Genomic DNA, 14660 nt, shown 5'->3' with positions numbered 1-14660 from the left:
TCTCCTGGTGTGCCTGTTTGCTTAAAGCGCAGTATTGGGGTGGGAGTTATCCGATTTTCCAGGAATTGTGTGTCTCAGTTCCCCTGGCTAGGAAAAGGGATTCCCTCCCCCCTTGCACTTCCCAGGTGAGGCGATGCCTCACCCTCCTTCAGCTCTCGCTGGTCGGGCTGCAACAGCTGGCCAGCACCGATTGTCCGGCACTCCCTAGTGAGATAAACCCAGTACCTCAGTTGAAAATGCAGAAATCACCTGTCTTCTGTGTGTCTCGCGCTGGGAGCTGGAATCTGGAGCAGTTCCTATTCGGCCATCTTTCTCCACCCCCCAGAAGTGACATATTCTTATAAGAACATTGTTTAATGACTAAAGGTTTATATTTTATTATGTTTGAAATACAAATATCTATAACTGTAGAATCTATATCTTGTATTAATACCTCAGCAAGATAATGGGCTGTATGTTACTGATAAAAACTAACAAACTTCCCAACATAAGATAAAATATAAATAAGTTAACACAATACACACATACAGTGATAGAGAGAGACGTGGATATATGCACAGAGAACTTTATGTTGAAAGTTATAATATGTTAATCAAGGGAAACTTTCAGTAAATGAAGACACATTATGTTCATGCAGAAGAAGATTTTGTACCTTAAATATGTTATTTCTGCCCCCAGAAAATAATCCATAAAATCAATGCTCTTCTACTGAATTTATGAAAAGCTTTTATCATAAATTTTGACAAGGTGATTCAGAAGTTTATACAAATGGAAAATAACAAGAATAGCTAAGCAATCTTGAAGAATAACTTGCATGGATTTGTGCAACCAAATATGGGAATGTACTATAGGTTCTTGTAAAATATTTGCAGGATATTTGTGCTGGAGTAGGAATATAGACTGATGATAGAGCAGAGTAGAAAGTCCAGAAACAGATTTTCACATATTCACAAATCTGACGTGTTAGCTATGAAAGTAACATTGAAAAAATAATGCGAAATAAAGAATATTCAAAAGCTGATACTTGTTAATCATGCACTGATTTTCAGGGCTATGGGGATCAAAGGGAGTGTATACATATGATAGGCCTCACACAGCCTCTCATAGAATTGTGCTGGACTTTCTTCTTTCCCCTGAATGACCTCAGAGACCTTGTTAACATCTGTGGCCTTCTGGGCTCCCTGTTTAATCCTTCCAGGAGAGCTTCCCTGTCTCGGTTCAGCCTTTGCATGTCCTCTCTTTCATCTGGGTCCCACCGGGGTCCGGTCCTGGGAACTGGGTCCTCACATACTCTTGGGGGTTTTGGTAATCAGCCGGTGCATGTTCCTCCAGCCACTTAGTTGCTGCTTGGAGCACTCTCCATCTTTCATCTGTTAGAGAGGTTAGAGAGGAATCATGTGTTAGATCATATGTTAGAGAGGGGCATGAGCAGCTGGCGGCAATCAGCCCAGGTGGGGATATGGGTCTGGATAATAGTTTGGAGCAAATGAATTAGAGCTTGTGGCTTTTCAGTATAGGACAGAGTATTGTTTTTCCAGTTGAGAAGGTCGGTGGAGGTGAAGGGCTGGTACACAACAACATGCCTCTCCACCATGTGACCATCCTCATCTAGCCCAGTATACCGCTGCTCTCTCAGGGGCATTTGTACCCCAGTTTTGGGCCGTAAATGAGCTGCCAAGGGAGGGGTTTCTCCCGAGGCTTCACCTCCTCTCTTGTCTACTCTGGATGGCCTAGGGATATGTTTGTCTTGCGGAGGCGCAAGCACTGTGGGCTCAAGAGTGGGGAGCCTCTCTCCCTGGTAAGGGGAGGGCACCCCTGGGATCACTGGTGCCATCTCCTGCAATGGATCTTCTGGTGTTGGGTGGAACAGAACTTCAGGAGTTGATTTCCCTTGGCGAGTGGAGCAGGATCCTTCCTTGGCTATCTGTCCCTTTGCTACTAGCACTGCTGATGCCTGCCCTCTTAGCCACTGTGGGGGGGTCTAGCGCCAGCTGTAACCAAGTGTCTATGTATGGGAACTGGTCTGCGTGTCCTGACTTACCAGTTACCTTGTGACATACGCCATACCTTAGAAACAAGGGACCTGTCCAGGCTTCCTTCTGATGGCCAACACACTTCTAATGTTGGCCAATCTATTTCACACAAAGTTCTAAGTTTTCCTGCTGTCATAGTAACCCCACAGTCTCCATGAAATCTCTTCTTAAAATTTTTCAACATAGTTCCTAGCGGAATGGGCTTACTTTGTGTCTGACCCATGTCTCCTCGAGACAAAACACCACGCTCACACCTCAAAATAAAGAACGGGTGGGTAAAAAGGGCGCACACACACCTTTTCAGTTTATACTAAACCAGAATCAAAACCAAAATCAGAGTATCCAGCAATCAGAGCCAGGTCAAAACCAAAACCAAAGTATCAAACAATTCAAGTCAAGTCAAAAACAAAAACCAAAGTGCCGGTACAGGCACGCCGTGGGTGATCAGGCCACACTTCCACTCAAATGGAGTGGGCAAGTTCCAAAGACTAGTCCTACCAAGTTTCAGATGTCCAGACTTAAAGTGCCAGTTCCTTCCTGGTGTTCAGCCATTGTGTTGATCCTCCGCGGAGGCCTGCTATACACTGCTCTGAGGAGGACTTCCACTGGGGCAAATTCCTACCCGGGTGCGCTCTCAGGATCCGTGTCGCTCAGGCTGGCCAAAGTCCCCGGGCTAAAGTCCCCTGGCTAATACAAAAATTAGCCAGGCATGGTATCATGTGCCGGTGATCTCAGCTACTCAGGAAGCAGAGATGGGAGGATTGCTGGAGCCTGGGAGTTGGAGGCTGCAATGAACCATGTTCGTGCCACTGCACTCTGGTGTAGGTGACAGAGTGAGACCCTGTCTCCAAAAGGCACAGTGGCTCACGCCTGTAATTCCTGCATCTTGTGAGGCCAAGCTGGGTGGATCACCTGAGGTCAAGAGTTGGAGACCAGCCTGGCTAACGTGGTGAAACCCCATCTCTAGGAAAAAATAGACAAAATTGGCCGGGTGCAGTGTCTCACATCCGTAATCCCAGCACTTTGGGAGGCCAGGGTGGGCGAATGACCTGAGGTCAGGAATTCCAGACCAACCACACCAATATGGAGAAACCCCGTCTCTACTAAAATACAAAATCAGCCGGGCCTGGTAGCAATCCCAGTTACTCAGGAGGCTGAGGCAGGAGAATCACTCGAACCTGGGAGGCGGAGGTTGTAGTGAGCCAAGATTGCACCATTGTTCTGCAGCCTGGGTGACAGAGTGAGGCTGTTTCCAAAAAAAAAAAAAAAAAATATGTTTATCTGCACCTGATGTCTTCTTTTAGGACACATAACAAGTCTTACCACATTTAAAAACACCAGCTAGGTGCAGTGGCTCACACCTATAATCCCAACAATTTGGGAGACCAAGGTGGGAGGATCAGTTGGGACCAAAAAGTTGAGACCAGCTTGGGTAACACAGTGAGACCCCATCTCTACAAATAATTTTAAAAATTTGTCAGGCATGTCTGTAGTCCCAGCTATTCAGGAGGCTGAGATGAAAGGATCGCTTGAGCTCAGGAGGCTGAGGTTGCAGTGAGTCAGAATCATGTCCCTGCACTTTACCCTTGGTGACAGAGAGAGGTTCTGTCTCAAAACAACAACAACAAATAAACTTAAGACGACCAAAATTATACACTGTGTGTTTTCTGACCAAAACAGAATGAAACTAGGAATTAAAAGTAAAACAGGCAAATCCAAAAATATATAAAATAAAACACACAGGCCAGGCATGGTGGCTCACACCTATAATATTAACAATTTTGGAAGCCAAGGTAGGAGAATTGCTTGAGCCAAGGAGGTTGAAGCTAGCCTGCACAATATAGCAAGACCCTGTCTCCAAAAAAAAGTTAGAAAAATAAAATAAAAATAAAACACACTCTTCAACATATTCTTGCTCAAGGGTCAAAAATTTTAATTTTGTTAAGATGTCAATACAACCTACAGGGGTGAACAAATTTAATATCTTTATAAAAATTCTAATAGCATAGTTGTTTTTTTTTAACAAAAATGTTGTTTAAATTTTTTAAATTTGATTATGAACTATAACTAGCCAAACATCCCCTGAAAAATAGGTATTATACTTCCTGATTTCAAAACATATTAAAAGCTACAATCACAAAAACAATGTGATACTAACACAAAGATAGTTCAGCAGAAAAAAAAAAGAATAAAGAGCTCAGAAATAAACCCTTCTGTATATGACCAAAGGATTTTCCACAAAGTTGCCATGAGCACACAATAGAGAAAAAATAATCTCTTCAAATAATAATTCTTGAAACTGCATATCTACACTGATAAAGCTGGATCCCTTCTTTGAACTATATACAAAAAGTATTTTAGGACCAAGAGCGATGGCTCATGTCTGTAATCCCAACACTTTGGGAGGCCAAGGTGGGAAACCACCTGAGGTCAGGAGTTCGAGACCAGCCTGGCCAACGTGTTGAAAGCCCGTATCTACTAAAAATACAAAAATTAGCTGGGCAAGGTCGCAGGCACCTGTAATCCCAGTTACTCAGGAGGCTGAGGCAGGAGAATCACTTGAACCTGGAATGCAAAGGTTGGAGTGCATCAAGATGATGCCACTGCACTCCAACCTGGGTAACAGAATAAGATGTCTTGTAAAAAATATATATGTATATATATTTATTAATAAAATACTAGACATAAAAAAAAACAAATCTCTTAGAAAAAACATAGGGGAAGGACATAAAATTGGTCTTGGTACCATTTTCTTAGATATGACATTAAATGCATGAGCAACAGAAAAAAGAGAAGAAAAATTTACACAATACTTCAAAATTTCTTCACATCAAAAAAAAAAATTCAAAAGAGGGACAACTTCTCTCTTCAAAGGAAATTGGTAAAATATTTGCAAATTGGTGAAAATATTTGCAAAACACATGTGATTGGCAAGACATGGTGGTTCATGCCTGTAATCCCAGCACTTTGGGAGGCCTAGGTGGGTGGATCACCTGAGATCAAGAGTTCCAGACCAGCCTGACCAACATGGAGAAACCTGATTTATAGAAATACAAAAATTAGCTGGGTGTGGTGGCACATGCCTATAATCCCAGCTACTGAGGAGGCTGAGACAGGAGAATCACTTGAACTCAGGAGGTGGAGGTTGCAGTGAGCCAAGATCGCACCATTGCACTCCAGCCTGAGTAACAAGAGCAAAACTCCATCTCAAAAAAAAACAAACAAACAAAAAAAAAAACACCGGGCTCAGTGGCTCACACCTGTAATCCCAGCACTTCAGGAGGCTGAGGGGAGCAAATCACCTGACGTCAGGAGTTCGAGACTAGCCTGGCCAACATGGTAAAACTCCTTCTCTACTAAAAATACAAAAATTTGCTGGGCATGGTGGCACGTGTCTGTAATCCCAGCTACTCGGGAGGCTGAGGCAGAAGGATTGCTTGAACCCCAGAGGCAGAGGTTGCAGTGAGCTGAGATCAGGCCAATGTACTTCAGCCTGGGCAACAACAGTGAAACTCCATCTCAAAAAAAAAAAAAAAAAAAAGTCCTGTGGTATCTTTTACATAGTAATGTAAATACAATCCTAAAATTTACATGAAATTTCAATAAACTTTAAATAGCCAAAGCAATCTTGACAAAAAAGAACAAACCAGGAGGATGTCATACTTAATAATTCTGAACTGAATTTCAAGATTATACTAATAAAAACAGGATGGATTATGCAGAAAAACAAAGAACAAATGGAACAGAAATCACTACTCTCCATATTTCCAACATGAAAAAACAAGAGAACTTAAAAAATTGTTTAACATAGTTTTTGTTTGTTTTTTACTTTTGAGATGGAGTTTCGCTCTTCTCACCCAAGGTAGAGTGTGATAGCACGATATTGGCTCACTGCAACCTCTGCTTCTTTGGTTCAAGTGATTCTCCTGCCTCAGCCTTCCAAGTAGCTGGGATTACAGGTATGTGCCACCACACCCAGCAAATTTTTGTATTTTTAATAGAGAAGGGGTTTCACCATGTTGGCCAGGCTGTTCTTGAACTCCTGACCTCAGGTGATCCACCTACCTTGGTCTCCCAAAGTGCTGGGTTTACAGGCATGAGACATTTGCCTGTCCTAACATACAGTTTCATACAATTATGCAGATATTTATGGTTCACCTGAAAATATTAAAAAGTAGATTGTGCAGTCTTTTATATGCCACGAAGATGACTTTGGCTGTCACTGTAAACTTCAAGGAAGATCACAAAAGGGCAAGTAGAATCCTTAGAGAATTAAAAAGCATAAGACAGAAGATGCCCTTATGTGAGAGTAAAATTTTTTTAAATCTCAGGCTTTCCTGAAACTATTTTTTTTGTAACACAGCTTCCCAAATTCTATTGCAAGGACTGCTTTCTCCTTAATCTTTGGACCTCTGATCTGTGTTGTCCATTGTGTTCATTCTCACCTACCTGGGGGTTTGGCCACCATCTCATGTCTCTTCATATTCCAGGGCTTTTTTCCTTGCTCCAGACAGGTGATTAAATCTGGCTTAGAGACAGCAATACCTGTTTTATTAAAAATAAATAACATGAATGTTGCTCATATTCTTCAAATAATGTCCCCAGTAAAGAGAACGTAATAGCCTATTCTAGCACATTAACCCCAAAATTCTAATTTATAAGAATAATTTCTAAATATTTAGAAAATGGGCCAGGCACAGTGGCTTATGCCTGTAATCCCAGCACTTTGGGAGGCCGAGGAGAGTGGATCACTTGAGGTCAGAAGTTCAAGACCAGCCTGCCCAATATGGTGAAACTCCGTCTCTACTACAAGTACAAAAATTAGCTGGGCTTGGTGGTACATGCCTGTAGTCCCAGCTATTCAGGAGGCTGAGGCTGGAGAATCTCTTGAACCGGTAAGACAAAGGTTGCAGTGAGCCAAAATCACACCATTATACTCCAGCCTGGGCAACAGCAACACTCCTTCTCAAAATAATAACAATAATAATAATAATAATTTCACTACCTAGTACCACTGACTCAAAAGCTGGTGGTGACAATTACATTTTAAGGTGTGGGCAACAATATTTTATGTCACTAAATTTTGAAATTATCACTAAGTTGAATAAAAAATACAGGCTGCTCGGTGATGGAAAGTTCGATCAAGGTAAACTTCAAGATTATCATTGAAGAAATCTTTTCTACACTGACAAATTCCCAAGATTTCCTTCAAAAAAAGTGATGGTGATGAAACTCCTTATGTAAAGCATTCAATTAACAAAAAACATTTTACCAAAAAAAAAAAAAAAAAAACACTTACGAGTATCTTAGATTCTTACTGAAGTTATTCTCACCCGAGCAGTGAAGCAGGTTCTGTAGTCTCTAACATCACATTCCTAATATACATTCTGGCTTACAGTGTCAGTATGCCACTCTTCCAGAGAAATTTATGCACTCGTGAATTAATGTCCCCTGAAAACATACACACACACACACACATTTATTCACACACACACACACACACACACACATTTACCAGGTGCAAGGGGCAGAATTTTTATTATGACCTCAAGGTGAAAGAGACACTAAAGCAGAACAGCTGACTTACAGGATGACTCGAAATCATCAAGTTAAATAAATGCTCTTTTTCTTTTTTTTAAGCAAACGTCTTCACTTGGAGGCATGGTGAATGTTCGTCTCCTGTGACCTCTGCCTCCTGGGTTTCAAGCAATTCTCCTGCCTCAGGCCTCCCAAGTAGCTGGATATAGACACTTGCCACCAACAACCACAGTTAATTTTTGTATTTTAGTACAGACCGGTTCATCATATTGGCCAGAGCGGTCTCAAATCCCTGAACCTCGCTGATCCACTGCTCAGCCTCCAAAGTGCTGGGATACAGGCGTTGAGCACTACACCCAGCTGAAAATAATTTTCATGCAGACATATTCTCATGATGTATTCTCCTAACTCTGAAAAAAAGTGGCAATAAGATCCCCACAACATCAGTTTATATATATATTTTTCTGGATAATAAAGCATAAAATTAATGCGGACATCAACACAGGCAGATACATTTTTCGTGCTATATTTCCCATAATAGAGATGGATTTCTGTGTATTTTTGAAACTAAAAAAATATGTTGAGTTAGAAGCTATCTCATCAAGATTCTTATGTGTACAATTAAACTTGGGCGACTCTTGCTATCGGAGCTTGTCCTTCTTCCCCGATCCAATCGGAATAAAGTCTGAGTCTTTGAATTCTAACAAGCTCACCAGTATGCCAATGCATTTTGGCCAAAAAAAAAAAAAAAAAAAAAAAGAGAATACTTATCAACAATTAACAATCCAGTACGTGGAAGAACCTGTGGTTTTTCCCGTTTTTTCTGGCCTATAACAGCGAAGATGATAGTATTTCATTTTCAAGACAGATATATGCAAAGAAATCTTAAGAAAGAGAGCCAGCTGCCCAGATTAAATTTGATTAGTTTTTAACACACGATCAGCTTACATAAAGATACTTAAATATGAGAAGATTCAAAAAAAATAGCTGGGTATTGGTGGTGGTTGCCTGTAGTTCCGCAACTTGGAGGCTGAGGCAAGGAGGAAGGCTTGAACCTATGGAGGTCAGAGGTTCAGTGTGCCAAGATAGCAACCACTGCTATTCCAACCTGGGTGAACAGAGTGAGACCCTGCCTCAAAAAGAAAATATAAATACAAAGAAAAATAATAATATATAGTAAAAAAATGTGTCACAGGCTCTTATCAAGTGAACATCAACAGCAGTAGGACAAATTTTTATGATGTGCTAGATACACAGGTGTTGCTGGTTTTTTTTTTTTGTTCGCACCCAGAAGAACAATCGCATAACTGCTGAAATATTGTTCCCAAAAAGTATTGTTGTTCCCATAAAGTAAATTAAGGCTGCTGGGCGTGGTGGCTCACACCTGTAAAATCCCAGCACTTTAGGGAGGCTGAGGGAGGGCAGATCACCTGAGGTTGGGAGTTCGGACCAGCCTGACCAAGTGGCGAACTCCATCTCTACTAAAAAAAAAATTAGCCATGGGTGGTAGCACACGCCTGTAATCCCAGCTACTCGAAGGCTGAGGCAAGAGAATTGCTTGAACCTGGGAGGCGGATGTTGCAATAGCCGAGATCACACCATTGCACTCCACGCCTGGGCAACAACAGTGAAACGCGCCTCAAAAAAAAAGTAACTTATAGGCTGAATGTTAACATACAGAGCATCAGTTTTATGCAAAAGTAAGATACAGATATTTACCCACATTTTCCTATAATTTTAATAGTAATTTTTAAGGAGTCTTTTTTGAGCACGCTAGAGAGCAGTTTACTCGACTGATAATATCATTTTTGAACTTTCCTGGGTATAATCTCATTTTTTTTTTTTTTTTTTTTTTTTAGACAAGAGTCGTCACTCTGTCACCCAGGCTGCAGGCAGTGGCATGATCTTCAGCTCCTTAACCATCCACCTCCAGGTTAAAGTGATGTCTCCAACAGCCAAACACCAGTCTCTCGATAAGCTAAGATACACATGCCACAACAGTTATTTTTGTAATACAGAGTTTACACACATATTAGCCCGGCTGGTCTACAACTCCTGACCTCAGGTGAATCACACACTTGGCCTCCAAAGTGCTGGGAAACAGCCTAATGCCCCACACCTAGCCATCACTTGTTTAAATAACATTTCTTAATCTCCATTTCACATAGGCACTAACGGTTAACACAATGGAGCCTCAACTGTACCTGTTCTCCTTCTTTACAAGGATCTTGTGCTTTTCCCTAATAGGAATATAACGTATCCCACCTTCTCATGTTCAACAGCCAGCAACGGAAAACAATTTTAATACCGGCGGGGGGGAATACCGCAGACATGAATTAATGGTGGAATCCTGCATAAGGCATATAAACAACCATGATGTTAAGATTTAGAGAAGCGCGCTAAAAAGAAATATTTTTAGGACACTAATTTAAAAAGTAAAGTTAACTCATTAGGGAGGAAAAACACAAAAAAAGAAAATTGGCAAGTACTAAACGTATGGAACTCTGGAGCAGGGTGGACACGATCATTCCAATCTGAGACATGTTTAGCTAAAAAAATACTATTTTTCCGTATCTCCTCGCTTCTCTGGGACTCCTTTTCAGGTTGAGATGCCTCTGGACAAATTACACGCTGCATACTTGAGAATACACGCTTTAAAGGTGTCAGTACCACCTGTTTACGCTGCTACACGCACACCCAGCCAGGCAGAAGTACGCAAGACCTGCTGAAAAGTCCACCTACTTTCTGTCCTTTAGACATGAAAAACATTCAGGAGCAATGAGTGTTCCATGAGATAGAAATATAAGTTTCTCCTTTTCAGTCTCAGGTGGCTCTCCCCTGGCCCAGACACCGAGCAATCTCCTTCTACGTAATGAAAATATGGCCACGCCCCTGTTTATACCAATCGCACCCAGAACAGGCCTATGATCACCCTGTATAAATAGGTGAAACTGAACTCCATGGTGTACTTCAACCCGCTCATACTTGATCGGCCTCACCTTAGAGTCCACATGAAGCACTTAATATAAAACATGATTGTGTCCACATAAAAAGAACCGTGGAAAGAGCAACGAATATTTCTGTGATTGGCAATGTAATTTGAGTATCCACCTAAGCAATCCACATTAGCTTACAATGGCAGAACTGTATAACTTTGCAGCCAAATTAATAGACCATGGGTTTATAACCATTTAGCTAAGCATGCCTCTCAAGCTTTAATGAGGCTTATAAACCACTCGATAATTTTACAAAGTCCTCTCTATGTAATGTGATCTCAGGATTTGCAAAGAGTAGGGCATGAAGGTGTTTTTGTTTTGCTTTTGTTTGTTTTGTTTTGTTTTGTTCAAGGGAGTCTCCTCTGTCACCCGCTGGAGCGCAGTGGCCGAGCTCGGCCTCACACTGCAACTCCGCTCCCGGTTCATGGCCATTCGCTGCCTCACCTCCCAGTAGTTGGGAACTACAGCGCCTGCCACCACATCCTGGTTAATTTTTGTATTTTTAGTAGAGGACGGGTTCACTGGTCAGCCAGATGCTCAATCCTCCCGACCTCCGTGATATGCCCGCCTCTGCCCTCCAAAGTGCTGGCATTAAGGCGTGAGCACCGGCGCCCGGCCGAATGAAGTGTGTGTTTAATAAGTCCGCCTGTCATGCTGATGATGCTCCCCTAGGCTCATTACTAGCATTAGTTAGGAGAAAGCAGGTGCCAGCACAGAGGGTCTTACACTTGCATTCTTGTCACAACACAATACTTCTAGCACAAATAAGAGCAATAATCTCATCCCTAAAAGCATCAAATTCTTTGCTGGATCTTAAGTTTACAGTGGCAACAAAGGGGGTAGCAATGCCTGAATAAGCCTGCATTGGTAAAACAACATGTAGCACTGTACTAATGGCAACTGTTTACTAAGGCAGGTACATATGCGGCCGCAAGAGTATGTGCAGAGCAAACTGCGCTAGAATAGCACATTGTTGATTTAATCTCATAACACGCGGATTGGTACTAGTGTTTAATAATTCCCAGCATTAGGTTAGGGCCCAGCATGATGTATCACCTTCTGTCTGTTCTGGTTTTTTAAAAGAAAAGTACAGAATAAAACAAATGTAAGACAATGACTGGATTAGAAAAGTTTAGATGCAATTAAGAAATTTATTGTGTTTTAATTTACTATTTTGTGACTTGTGAGGGCAACTACTCGAACTGCAGGAATAAAAAACAATTGCTAAATGGAATGTCTCTGCAACACTGATTAATAAAAAATTAAAATGAGACCTGCCGGCGCGCGGTGGCCTCAAAGCCCTGTAATCCCAGCACTGGAGACCTGACTAGAGCGGTGGATCCAGAGGTAGGAGATGCGAGACCTCCCTGGCTAACACGGTGAACCCATCTCTACCTCAAAAAATAAAAAAACTAGCCAGGGGCGACGGTGGCGGCGCCTGTAGTCCGCAAGCAATCGGAGGCTGAGGCAGGAAATGGCGTAAACCCGGGAGGTGGAGGCTTGCAGTGAGCTGAATGCCGCCACGTGCACTCCATCCGGGTGACAGAGCCAACCCATCCCCCCCCCCAAAAAAAAAAAAAAAAAAAAAATGAAGACCTTAAAACACATACTTTATTTTTCCCCATTTATCTCCTTTGGGGTGCAGAAAATTGTGAGCACCAGTTTTAGAAAGGCAGCAGGATTCACCAGCCAAAACACTCATCTCTTCTGTGAGGCAAGACTCCAGAGTGGGGCCAGATCTAAATAGGATCCCCAAATAGAGTGAATCTGAATATAACTGGGGAAGGGAGTGGACCTTATGTAGAATTCTGTTCTCTGTGCCACTGGGGTACTTCCAGTTCTGTTTTCCTAAGCTTGCCTAAGAGAAACTTGTATCTCAGAGTTCGTATAATTTTTTTTAGCCACTGCCCTGTCAATTATATAATGCATATTAACAAGCAATTTAAATAAATGTCTTAAGGTTTTCTAGGGTAATTATTAGAAAATAAATATATATTCTTAGCAGGTAATAGAAATACATATAATAATAACAACTCCTCTGTTCATAAGTATCCCTTCAGGTGATGACATAAGTCACTACAAAATAAAGAAAGTGGCCCAAATAAAGCCCAAGGTCTTTTGCATACAACTGTTCATTGTATCAACCATATGATGCTTAATTCAACCCTTTATTCAGTTGCTAGTCTCAACTAAAAGTTCCTGGATGGTAGGAACCATGACTGCTTCATCTATTTTTTCTAATGGCCATATAAAATAAAAGCAATTAGTTTATGTGTTTGAGTCTTCAGACATTCTGCTTGTTTTCACCCAAGTACCAGAAAACTGGAGAAACTCTCATCTGGGTACCCACCAAAGTCATCTCTTGTGTGAGGGGAGGAGAAGACACAGGATGTCTCAATTTTGCACTGAAACAGAAGCAGAATTAACCACTTTTGTTACCCTGGCACAATTCTGCTCTGGACATCCTCAAACATCTTAAAGACGCCCAGCTGATTGTGAGAGTTCCCAGTGATCCTGGGCTCATGGCCCAGTGATAAAACAGACAAGAGAGACTCAGGCTACTTCTAAATAAAAAATTAAACTGCCCTGGAGAAGCTCCAGAACCTAGATCACCTGTCCTGATTAGCCATCTCCTGCAATGGATCTTCTGGTGTTGGGTGGAACAGAACTTCAGGAGTTGATTTCCCTTGGCGAGTGGAGCAGGATCCTTCCTTGGCTATCTGTCCCTTTGCTACTAGCACTGCTGATGCCTGCCCTCTTAGCCACTGTGGGGGGGTCTAGCGCCAGCTGTAACCAAGTGTCTATGTATGGGAACTGGTCTGCGTGTCCTGACTTACCAGTTACCTTGTGACATACGCCATACCTTAGAAACAAGGGACCTGTCCAGGCTTCCTTCTGATGGCCAACACACTTCTAATGTTGGCCAATCTATTTCACACAAAGTTCTAAGTTTTCCTGCTGTCATAGTAACCCCACAGTCTCCATGAAATCTCTTCTTAAAATTTTCAACATAGTTCCTAGCGGAATGGGCTTACTTTGTGTCTGACCCATGTCTCCTCGAGACAAAACACCACGCTCACACCTCAAAATAAAGAACGGGTGGGTAAAAGGGCGCACACACACCTTTTCAGTTTATACTAAACCAGAATCAAAACCAAAATCAGAGTATCCAGCAATCAGAGCCAGGTCAAAACCAAAACCAAAGTATCAAACAATTCAAGTCAAGTCAAAACAAAACCAAAGTGCCGGTACAGGCACGCCGTGGGTGATCAGGCCACACTTCCACTCAAATGGAGTGGGCAAGTTCCAAAGACTAGTCCTACCAAGTTTCAGATGTCCAGACTTAAAGTGCCAGTTCCTTCCTGGTGTTCAGCCATTGTGTTGATCCTCCGCGGAGGCCTGCTATACACTGCTCTGAGGAGGACTTCCACTGGGGCAAATTCCTACCCGGGTGCGCTCTCAGGATCCGTGTCGCTCAGGCTGGCCAAAGTCCCCGGGCTAAAGTCCCCTGGCTAATACAAAATTAGCCAGGCATGGTATCATGTGCCGGTGATCTCAGCTACTCAGGAAGCAGAGATGGGAGGATTGCTGGAGCCTGGGAGTTGGAGGCTGCAATGAACCATGTTCGTGCCACTGCACTCTGGTGTAGGTGACAGAGTGAGACCCTGTCTCCAAAAGGCACAGTGGCTCACGCCTGTAATTCCTGCATCTTGTGAGGCCAAGCTGGGTGGATCACCTGAGGTCAAGAGTTGGAGACCAGCCCGGCTAACGTGGTGAAACCCCATCTCTAGGAAAAAATAGACAAAATTGGCAGGGTGCAGTGGCTCACACCTGTAATCCCAGCACTTTGGGAGGCCAGGGCGGGCGAATGACCTGAGGTCAGGAATTCCAGACCAACCACACCAATATGGAGAAACCCCGTCTCTACTAAAAATACAAAATCAGCCGGGCCTGGTAGCAATCCCAGTTACTCAGGAGGCTGAGGCAGGAGAATCACTCGAACCTGGGAGGCGGAGGTTGTAGTGAGCCAAGATTGCACCATTGTTCTGCAGCCTGGGTGACAGAGTGAGGCTGTTTCCAAAAAAAAAAAAAA

General features: G+C 42.6%; 1 protein-coding gene across 3 annotated transcripts in view; it reads right to left on the bottom strand.

Moving 5' to 3' along the window:
- Positions 1-549: 549 nt before the first annotated feature.
- LOC108517454 (protein ZNF738-like) overlaps positions 550-14660 on the bottom strand; it is a 28971-nt gene continuing 14860 nt past the window's right edge. For 2 of the 3 annotated variants that reach the window (XR_001882111.1, XM_017855391.1), the window contains 2 exons: positions 6483-6578; positions 550-1370 (listed from right to left, as the gene is read on the bottom strand). Coding sequence is in view for 2 of the 3 variants with exons in the window: in XM_017855391.1 (XP_017710880.1) it covers positions 1219-1370; positions 6483-6578 (248 nt within the window). In the remaining variant the exon portion in view is untranslated. Of the gene's footprint in view, positions 1371-6474; positions 6579-14660 lie in introns of those variants that run through there. The other variant, XM_017855392.1, reaches the window with a different exon arrangement.

This window comes from Rhinopithecus bieti, unplaced genomic scaffold, assembly GCF_001698545.2.
Source record: "Rhinopithecus bieti isolate Rb0 unplaced genomic scaffold, ASM169854v2 scaffold_41721, whole genome shotgun sequence".
Taxonomy (NCBI): Eukaryota; Metazoa; Chordata; class Mammalia; order Primates; family Cercopithecidae; genus Rhinopithecus; species Rhinopithecus bieti.
Note: the sequence above shows the minus strand (reverse complement) of the source record. Positions and strands in the feature narration are given on the sequence as shown.